Source organism: Arvicola amphibius, chromosome 4 (genome assembly GCF_903992535.2).
Source record: "Arvicola amphibius chromosome 4, mArvAmp1.2, whole genome shotgun sequence".
NCBI lineage: Eukaryota > Metazoa > Chordata > Mammalia > Rodentia > Cricetidae > Arvicola > Arvicola amphibius.
In genome coordinates, this window is record NC_052050.1 from 16887476 (window position 1) to 16898905 (window position 11430).

General features: G+C 46.3%; 1 protein-coding gene across 1 annotated transcript in view; it reads right to left on the reverse strand.

Annotated features, from left to right (window-relative positions):
* The window catches only part of Itgb3 (integrin subunit beta 3), a 57596-nt gene extending 46387 nt beyond the window's left edge, over nt 1–11209 (reverse strand). Inside the window, exon 1 of the mRNA XM_038328626.1 lies at nt 11083–11209. Within this exon, the coding sequence (XP_038184554.1) occupies nt 11083–11158 (76 nt within the window). The 5' untranslated portion in view covers nt 11159–11209. The remainder of the gene's footprint in view (nt 1–11082) is intronic.
* Nucleotides 11210–11430: the final 221 nt, after the last annotated feature.

Sequence of the window (11430 nt, forward strand, 5' to 3'; positions counted from 1 at the left end):
TGACACACAAAGATATACTGCTGTCCTGATCCCCCAGTACCTGTGACTGTGACCTTATTTGGAAATTTATAGATATAAACAAGATGAGGTCATTAGTGTGGACAGTAACCCAAGATGACTGGTGCCCTTGTAAGAAGGGAAAATCCCAGGTGGAGACAGACACAGATGGAAAACACCTTGTGGCGTCAGGGACAGAACCTGGAGGGACAAGGAGTACCAAGGATTACCCATCACCACCAGAAGCTACAAAGAGACAAAGATGGGTTCCACTCAGAATCCCAGACATACATTTTTGATGTCCAATTTATGTCACAACAGCCCTAAGAAATTAATTCTAAGTGGATTTGCATTTCTATAGCCATGTATGACATTATTTTGATGAAGGGTATCCTGAGATACTTCCATGAACTGGAAAAAAGAATCCACCCTGGAATGGAAACTTTGCCATGTCTCATTCAACCATAGATAAGATCAGATAAGAGGTTCCTTTAGTTTTAAAACTTTCCGCCAACATTTGTCAATGGTACTAGCCTTCATTCATTCATTTGCCCAATATTTATCAATGGTACTCCAGCATTCATTCATTCATTCACTCAATAAGCATTTGAGGAGCACTCAGCACCCTCTTAGGCGCTGGAGACACACGGGTGAACTAAACAAGCCCTGATTCTGTGATGTTTGTGTTTCAGTGAGGAAAGTTATGACAAAGAAACCAACAGCAGAGACACAGGCAAATGCTTAAACACAAAGCAAGGCAGAATAAATGAGAGCATCTCATCTGGAGAAAGGGGGTCCAGAGAGGCCTTTCTGGGAAGCTGACATTCTACAGTGATGCTGAGGAGTGGATTGTGGGAAGCATTCTCCAAAGAACCAAGACCAGAGCTGGATGGACTTCCTCCTGTTGAAGAAGTGGCCGGAAGACAGAGGAAGGAGGGGGAGAGGCAGAGGTGTTTGCCACTCAGTGGGAATGCTGAAGGGATCCCAGAAGGGAAGGGAGAAGCTCAGTCATCAAGCACACAGACAGGATCGAAGCCAGCAGGGGAGTGGATGGAGTAGGATATTATTACAACAGTCCGGGCAACAGATGTCAATGGTTTGGGTTTGGAGGGCAGTGTGTTAATGGTGCGATCAGCTCGAGATGTGTAGTACAGGACTTGCTGATGGGCTAGGCATGTAGAACTGAGAAAGGATTTGAACCCGAGCAAGTATGCTCCCTTTAGAAAAGGTTCATATGTTTTGACTATTGGTCATCCCGCTTCACCGACCCTTTGGTCATGAGACACTTTATAAGTGAATCCAGATCATATCTGGTCACCATCTCCCAACGGGTTAGTCAGAGAGCTGTGGATGAAGACGGTGGGACCCTTTCCTGTGAAGAGTTGTGGCCTAAAGCTAACACCTAGCTGTCGAGACATTCAGGAAATAGAGCAGGGTTAGTGAAACAAGGAACAGAGCAGATGTGGCAGAGACTAGTTCAAGAGGTCTAAAGTCTGCTTTGCCATTCTGCAGACCATACGATCGCAGGGTCACCCCTATGCCTCTCTGGTGCTCTCTTTAAAATAGGTCACATGCCTATTCAAGATTTATAACTGCTCCCCAGGACTTAGACAACCAGCCAGCTTTATCAGGCAAGCTCTGAAAACCCAGACAGCTATTTTTATCCCCTCCCCACAAACTCGGTCTCCCAAATATGGGTATAATATTTACTATATGAGGAGTAAGTGAGGTAACATATGTGAATAACCCCCATGTTCAATAAATGAACTACTTCCTCTCCCTCATCCTCACCCCAGCTATAACCCCTGCACCACAAATGCACCTCATCTTTAGCTTTTCTGTAAAGACAAACTGAACTAGATTAGAGGATCTTTGAGGTGCTATTGGCCCTAAACATGTATATTCTTCCAGAACCAGAAAATGTCAACAGGGCCACAGATACTCTAGAATCCATAGATATGCAAGGTCCCTTGCTATACTAGTGAACATTTCTTCCTTATGACCTAAAATTTAGGTCGAATGTTGCATTTGGAGGTCTGGAAGATTTTACTCACACCAGCTCCACCTCCCAACTGACTCATTCACTATGCAGACGAAGCATGCCTGTACCATGCTCTGTTTGACACCCAGCCCAGTAATGCCCTGAAGGTGACCTTGGCATCCAGCTTAGAAGTTCTGGGGGTCCCTCCCAGCTCTTTTCTTCACAGTCTCAATGGTAGGAGAGCAGGCGTGGACAACTCTAGCTGTCGGAGCCAATCTTGAAGTCAAATCAGTTCAACTGTTTTTGGGAGATCATTGGGCAACATTTATTACAATCCGAGATGGGAGCAGTAGCCCACAGATATAATCCCAGCACCTGGGAGATAGGCACAGGAAGATGAGGGGTTCAAGTACCGTTTCACCTATAAAGTTAACTGGAGACCAGCCTAGGCTAAATGAGACCCTATCACAAAAATTAAAGTTGGCCACAGCAAAGCCTGTAGTTTGAGTTCTTCCGGATGCTAAGGTGGAAGATGGTGTGAATCTAAGACTTAGAATCTAATCAAGATAACAGCAGGATTTTATCTAAAAATAAACTGGGGGGAGTGATCCTAAGTAGGTGAGTGCTTGTCTAGCACACATGAAGGCTAATGTAGGATTCCCTTCTGTATGCTATGAATATGTTTTATTACCATTGGTTAATAAAGAAGCTGCTTTGGCCAGTGGCAGGGCAGAATACAGCTAGGTGGGAAAACTAAACTGAATGCAGGGAGACAGAAAGTGGAGTCAGGCAGATGCCATTTAGCTGCCAAAGGAGAAAGACACCAGAACCTTACCAGGAAGCCATAGTCTCATAGTGATACATAGATTAATAGAAATGGGCTTATTTAAGATATAAGAGCTATCTAGGAATATGCATAATGCATTGGCTAAACAGTGCTATAATTAATATAGTTCTGTGTGATTATTTGGGTCTGAGTGGCTGGGAAACAAAAGTGGTCTCCATTTACTGAATGGTACCCAATGTGGGGCCCCACTATTAGTTCATACACTAATATCACAGAACAATTAAAAACAAATTTTTAAAAAAATCCATGCCCTTTGGCCTACCCAACATAAATTCAAGAAATTCCTTTCGTAATCCCAGTACAGAGATAGCAGAGAGAAGATGGTGAGTTCAAGATGAGACTGGGCTAAAAATGAGAGTCTATATCAAAGGAAAGGAAGGGACTAGACAGGGAAAAAGAAACTAAGTTTATAGAAACACTTCCTCAGAGGAACATAACATACAAGGTTATGTCTCTGTGACTTTATTTGTACCAGCAAATAAATGCCAACGTAATAGATAAGCGCACTCTGATATACCTATATATCACTCTTCTCTTGGCATTTCCTGCAAGAACTATAACTTTCAGAATAAACAATGAAAATCCACAAGCTGACATGAACGACACATGGAGTAGGGGCTGGAGAGATGGACCAGTGGTTAAGAGCACTTGCTCTTGTGGATGACCTAAGACCAATTCCCAGGACCCAAGAAGGATCACAGCCACTTGTAATTCCAGTTCTAGGGGATCCAATGCCCTCTTCAGACACCAGCTGTGCATGTAGGGCACACACAGACATGTAAGCAAGCAGTCATACACATAAAATAAAAATAAATATCTTTAAAAGATGCCTAGAGGATGTTATGAAGTGACAACGATCCCACCATGGGAGGTCCTGTTTGAGAAATAACAATAATTGTACAGAGGACGTATATATGGGGGAACTCTAGGATAACTGTCAACAGTGGTATCTCAACTGAACCTACAAGTAACCTGTATTGTCTGCATTATTGCATTTCTGCGCTGTTCATTTATTTCATTTCGTGCAGCTGCACACACCATGTATGTGGAAGCACAGATGTCAGGTGTCCTGTTCTGTCACTCTCCACCTTTTACAGGGACTCTGGAGATTCAAACTCAGATCTTTGTGCTGTCAAGTAAATGGTCTTACCCACTGGGCCATCTCCGGTCCCTGAACTGCCTATTTTCACAAGCTGAATCGCTTTTATTATCTAAAGGCAAAGTAGGGCTAATTTTCAATGTCCTTAGTTCTGCCTCCTTTTCCATGTTTGTATTCATTAATGTAGGTTCCCCAGAGCCTGGTGGGCTTCTACAAACTACATCTTCCACATCCCAAAGCCAGTCATGGACACAACAATAAGCTTTGTCAGATACAATGAGAAGGAGAATGCTGGCCCAGATTACAAAATGGAAGAAAGATCAAGAGATCTATATACAACACGGTGACTACAGTTACCAATTATATATCTTCTACTTGAAAATTTCTTTCTTAATAAAGCAGTTTAGCTGGGTTAGTGTTGCATACCTTGAACCCCAGCACTGGGGAAGCAGAGGCAGGCAGATCTCAGTGAGTTCGAGGCCAGCCTGGTCTACAGAGGGAGTTCCAGGACAGTCAGAGCTACACAGAGAAACCCTGTCTCAAAAAGTAAAAGAAAGTAAAGTAAGTAGACACGCAGAAAAAAGTGAGCTAACACATGTGCTATGCAGGTTGGTTTAGCCATTTCCCAATGTGTGCATTTTAAAATATGTTATACATCATATATAGAAGTATTTGTTGATTAGAAGAGAATGAGGAAAAGTGATCTTTGACCAGTCTCTCTCCATGGGCTTCTGGAGCTGCTCAGGGCAGTGTGCTCCATTCTCAAGAGTGGAGTGCCTATGAGTGAGAGTCAGCCCTCTCTGGTCTCAGACAAGACGCTCAAACACAGTCCTCACAAACAGTTCCAGCAAGGGCTTATTCTTGGAGAGTTATCTATGACACCAAGGTTTGGAACCATCTGAGAGCTCACAGATCAGATTCCCTTCCTCTAAGAATTTTAGCCACAAAGAGCATAGACTACAGGGACCTATAAAGTGGCTACTGAGCGTGCCTTTTGTCAACATTCTGGAACTCTCTTCGAGAGCCATATTTCAAGCCTGATTCTAACCTCGGGACTTGTTGCTTCCCAAAGAATCTTCCCGTGGAGATCCCAAATCTCTAAGGAGGAACGTCTCCAGTAAGAAATGAGAGAGCGAGACCAGAACAAAAGAAAATCTGTCTGCCTCTTCACCCACTCCACAGCTTCTGAGATACCAGGACGAAGCCCCACAGATAAGACAACCTGTTCAGCCATCCAAACGGACATAAAAGCCTACAGAGCTGTAACATGATGTAATTCCTAACTGCGGGTTCACTGCTCTTTCTTAGGAATTTTTTTTCTACAGAAATGTAGTGGCATGTAGCACACATGTAAGTACAGGGAAGCTCATCTGCACACAGGCGATAATTTCATACATGCAGGAAATGTCTGAACAGAATAGACCACCTGCCTGCCTATGGATGCTGAAGAGGGGTCAAACTGGGACACCAGCAACTGCAACATCAGGCTTTCTATAACGACTAACGTGAAGCTTACCTCACTCTTCCTCCCTGACCTGCCGGGAAAAGGAACAGCAGGGATGACAGCAGTCTTCTGTAGAAATGTGACCTCTCAGGAGTTGCTGGGTTTGCTTTTCAAAGCTGTTACCAAACACATGCTCAGTAGAATGGCTCCAAGTGTATTAACCAGCCCTTTGGCCTGAAGAACTGTGACATAGGGGCACAGTGGGTTATAAAAAAGGAGAGAGAGAGAGAGAGAGAGAGAGAGAGAGAGAGAGGAGAGAGAGACAGAGAGAGACAGAGAGAGAGAGAGGGGAGGAGGAGGAGGAGGAGGAGGAGGAGGAGGAGGAGGAGGAGTTAGATGGGGTGATGGACCTGGGAGGAGTTGGAGAAAGGAATGAGAGGGAAAGGATCATAACACATTGTGTGAAAATATTTATAAAAACTAATAAAAATATATGTGAAAATATCTGCTGCTTTTAGTCCCAAGCAAAATAAAAGTAAAAATGGGAGACTGATGTGAAATCCTCAGGTCTTTATCTGGCCTTTGAAACCGCCGGTGACTGAAGCACGGTGGTGTATGTCTCTCCGTTTGAACACTGACGGTACCTCCATGGTTTAGCGGTGATAGCCTCGCCGCTCTCAAGGTAATATCTCACTGCAGGAGGATGGGATGGCCCCAGGGAGCTCTTGGAATTCCTGATACAAGCAACACATTGAGTGAACTATAGTACATTGCAAGTAGAAGAAGCCAGACTTAAAAGTCTACACACCATGGTTTTAGCTCACTGAAATTCTGTAAAACAGATCTATGGGGACAGGAGACAGATTAGTGGTTGCCAGGGACCGGAAGTGGGAAGAGAAGATTCACGAAGAAGCTGGAGGGAACTTCTCTGAAAATACTCTCCATCTTCATGATGGTAGTGATTATTTGACTGTATGGCTTCACCAAGAGTACACAGAATTGCACAGTGAGGATGCTGAACTCCATGGCACAGTAAGTTATACTTCAGTGATACTCATTTTTAAAGACTTCTTTATTTTCATCTCCCCCCCTCTCTGTGTGTGTGTGTGTGTGTGTGTGTGTGTGTGTGTGTGTGTGTACCTACACGAGTTTATGTGCAGCACATCCATGCAAGGGCTGGAGTTACAGGTGGTTGGAAGCTGTCTCATGTGGGTGTTGAAAACTGAACCCAGGTCCTCTGGAGGAGTATTACATGCTCTTAACCACTGAGCCATCTCTCTAGCCCAATCCTCCTTTTTTAAGATGTATATATTTTTATTTTATGTGTATGAGTACTGTACCTGCATGTATGTATGTGCACCATGTGTTCAGTGCCCAGGGAGATCAGAAGAGAATGTCAGGTCCCCTGAAATTGAAGTTATAGGCAGTTGTGAGCCACCTACATAGGTTCTTAGAACTAAATTCAGGTCCTCTGCTAGATCGGCAAGCACTCTTAATCACCCCGAACTCTAGCCCTTTAAAGGGGTGGAAGTTCTCTGGGGACACCGTGTGCCTGGAGAGAAAGGTAAGAGTTTATCATTTTGCGGTAGAGTCTCAAGTTCCAATAAATTCTGTCAATTCCCAAAGAGAAGAAGCCTTGAGCAGCATAATTTCCAGCTCCTAGGTTCATATCCACTGGTGACCTGAGTAGCAGTAGGAACAGGACTCTTCCACTTGGGGAGAAGGCAGAGGAGGGGATGGTGAGTTCTAGCAGGCCAGCCTGTGGGCAGCAAGGAGGTTAGGGGTAAACCATGCAGTTTGTCCCCGAAGCTGCTCAGTCACACACATACCCCTTGCCCGGTTAATTATCTGTCTGCTGATTCATGACTTGCGGTTCCTATGGGCATACTTCCTGGATGTTCCTGCCAACAAGGGCAGGATTCTTGCAGCTGGGAGGAGATGATAAACAGAGACTCGGGGAGTGCAGGGAGTTGCAAAGGGAGAATTGCTATCAGGAAATCCTAGAGTCACATTTGGTTCCCTTCCTCACACCACTGCCTCCTCGTCCTATCTTATGCTATTCCCAGGAAACACATGTCACCTTCGCCATCACGCTCGTGAACCAGAGGGGAAGAACAGAAAAGATTGTTCTAGTGACTCCTCCAAAAGACAGGACAAAGGGGAGACACTTCAGAGGATCCCTGTATTTTCATCCTTCTCTGGTCGGAAGATGGCAAAAGCCCCAGACAGCCAAAGGGCTGGGGGTGTGGTTTAGCAGTAGAGCACATTCAGCAAGCACAAAACCCTGGGTTCCATTCTCAGCAACACACACACACCTGAGTATTCAGGTAAGAACACTTGAGGTTATAAATGTATAAATATTGGATTTCTTCAAATTAAGAGACATTGCCTCTAGATGTCTTTTGTTTGTTTTGTTTTATTTTCTTGTTGTTTTTGAGACAGGGTTTTTTTTTGTGTGTGTAGTCCTGGCTGTCCTGGAACTCACTCTGTAGACCAGACTGGCCTCAAACACACAGAGATCCGCCTGCTTCTGCCTCCTAAGTACTGGAATTAAAAGCATGCACCACCACCTCCCGGCTTAGATATCTTTTTATACCATTCCCTACATAGTTCTTTTGTTGCCTGTGTGCCAAGCACCGGGCACAGTGTTGAACAAAACAGACACTGCTCTCTTTGTGGAGGCTGAAGTCCTACGTTTTGGGTTTTACCACCTTCATCTTACAAAGTTGAGATTCATAGGGGGAAAAGTGAATGTGTGGGCCTCTCTCCTCCTGGGCCTTCTCTGTAGATTCTTACAGGACCAGAGGGGCTGAAATGTCCCAAGCCACCAAAGAGAAATGGGCAGAATTAAGAGAATGTGAGAAATGAATTCTCAATTGGGAGCCTGGATTGCATTGATGCGTGAAGTAGCAACAGATACGGCTTACAGTCCATAGTACAGACCAGTGATTGATAGGAAAAGTAACAACAACAGGAACCACCATTTATAGAACACTCAATTTGTGCCTTTGTCTCATTTAGTCTGTGCAGTAAAGGCACTGCTTTCCCCCACTTTACAGGTGAGGAAACACAACTAAAACAGCAAGATCACATGATCAATCAGGTGCAAAGTCAAGCATCAAACCTACATCCTGATGGTTTAAACCCCATCAGTCCCTTTCCCCTTTACCTTGTCTCTCCAAGCCCTGAGGATTCTGAAAGAGGGCTTCCGTTGGAGAAATTCCAGAATATAAACTCTAGAAGAAATACAAGCACTCCATCTCTGACCTGCTTAGGCTAGACTAAGCACTAAATAGGAGGAAGCCACACAACCCAGTATTCAGATGAAAATAAATGATTATCTTTGTAGATAAAAACCGAAACTCACAACAACTCTTGTCGCCTCACAGCAGACTCTCCTACTCCGGACAGCCTCTCTGTGCCACCTCACTCCCACGCTGGTCCTTCTGTGTCCCTTCAACACTGCGTGTCCCCAAACAGCTGTCCTGTCATCCCAGGACACCTGCTTCCCTGGGGACCTAATGATACTTGCAGTTCTGCCACAAGTATGACAAACACTTCTTTCACAGGGTGCTCTGGAGTCCTCTGATCCTCGACAGGACTCCACCTGCTCCTCAGAGGGAGTCTGAGGCTAGCTCAGCACAAGCTGTCACATCTCTGGGGTATTTCCATCACAGCATATCTGTGAACAGATAGCCTAGCGGTATTGTGGCTTTCGTCTGTTTGTTTTGGTGCGTGTGTGCACCTATCCATGCATGTTCATTTACAATCACTCCTGGGCAGAGACCAGAAGACAACCTTGGGTATCATCGCTTGGAAACACCACCTTTTTTTGGAGACAGGATCTCTTTCTATCCTGGAGCTCCCCAAGAAGGCCAGACTGGTTCGCCAGTGAGCCCCAGGGAGCTGTCTGCCTCTGTCTCCTCCCCAGTACTGGAATTACAAGTACACCACTACACCAAGTTTTTTAAATAGGTTCTGGGGACAGAATCCAGGTCCCCCTACTTTCTCAGTCTAATCTTCCCACCTTCCCTGTCCCCTTTAAAGGATCTTTAGACCCAGACTTAGCTATACCCGAGCAGTGGGATCCTGTATGGATCATTGCAACTGTGTGAACCAAACCAACAAGTAATACGTGGGTTCAGGAAAGGTGCGAGAGAGTGAGGGACCAAAGTAGCAGATATACTTCATCCTCACTAGAGCTGAATCAAGCACCCTGCTATCTAGGCACCATCTGTGAACTCAGGACTCCCTTCTCAAATTACAGATGATGATAACGGCAATGATGATGATGACACCCAGAAATTAATTTGAAAGCTATCGCTAGAAACAAACCACAAAGTGTTTGAAATACATCTCAAAAAAATAGCGGAGAAGAGCTGGAAGTTATCAGACACAACAAAGAACACTAGATCCTTGGTTTGCTCATTGCACAGGGTACTTGTATATGCATTTCCACACTTTACATAGGCACACCCTGTCATCATATGTCAATTGAAAATTCAGAAGTGGTGAATGTTTTTAAGGCTTTACGTTCAAAGAAGTTAACCTGTCTATCAGTAAGAAACATCATGTTTTCTGGTAAGTTTCCCCATTCCCAGTCAATGGCAAGAAGCAGCTACCAGAGGCTCAAACATCTCCAGGGCACAATGCTGGAGATCCTGCTTTCTTTCTGTGGTCACAAGGCTCGTCCAATGTAGGGTAAAGATCACAGTTTTCATCTGTCCTTGGGAAGCTTCAGCAACAATAGGCAACCGAAAGTTTTCCTGAAATATCCTTCCCGGCACATGGCGGTTTATCTGTATCATCACAGAAGGGTCTTGAAGGTGACCACTAAATTTTTTTTGAACACTTAGCCTCAAAATCAACTTAATAAAATTTTACCCTAAAAAAATTTAGCCCATCTGGGTCTGGAGATATAGTTCAATTAATAAAGTGCACTTGGTATGAGGAGACCCTGGCTTCAACTCCCAGCAGTGCATAAACCCTGGGCAGTGGTGCCCATCTGTAATCCTAGCACTCATTAGTGAAGGCACACGAGGGTCTGAAGTTCAAGGTTACCCTCGACTACACAGTGTGAAGCATCCTGAAATACGTGAGACCCTATCACACACACACACACACACACACACACACACACACACACACACACAAACATCTGCAGGGTTTAACTTGCTCCAGCTGACCCAGAACCTGTTTCTCCACCTCCAGCAACATCACCTCCAGCTCCCCTCCAGCTCTGCTGACTGGACCACTCCCCATCCGGCACCACCAATGAGACCAAAAGCTGACTGCCCAGGCAGTTGATGGTGTGAGCTGGACACAGAAGAGACAAAGCCAGCCCCAAGGATGTCCGTGCTGACTCCCAGCACAGAGTTCAGGGCGTGTTGGTTGCGAGATCTGTCCCAGAAGGACTCGAGCTCAAATGCTCCTCCTTAAAGAGTGGAGCAGCCAGATGAACAAACTCGAGGGGAGAGACGTGCCTTACTCGGAGAAAGGGGCAACCCCGCGTGTATGCTCTCACCCAAGCAGGTGAGCCGCATCCCTCTGCCGGGGCACTGGGGCCGCCCCGCGGAGCCCCACCTTGCCTCTGCCACCCGCGACGCGCCCTCGAGGCCAGCGGAGGAAGGACCCGCCCACCAGCTCCTCAGTTTCCCAGCCCGAGCTCCGGGATCCCACGGTCCCATGGCAATTGGCACACTCGCCTCCCTCACCTCCAACGACAACGCCCGCCAGTGTCCCCAGCGCCAGCAGTGCTGCCCAGAGCCACCCCGGCCGCCGCGCTCGCATCCTGTCCGCTGCCCTTCACACACCGCGTGCCACGGCGAGCCTGGCGCCCACGGCTGCTTTTCCCGCGGCGGGAGGGGAGGGAAGAGGAGGGGACGCAGTGGGTGGGACGCGCGGGGCGGGCCAAGGGCGTGCGCTCCCTCCCCTCGGGCGCCGCTCTGGACCCTGCCTGAGGCTGCGAGCGCGCTCTGGGGAAATTGGTGCGCCTCTCTTTAGAACCCTCCCCGGCCCTTCCTTCTCCACGAGGATCCACCTGAGAACGCACTAGTGGGAAC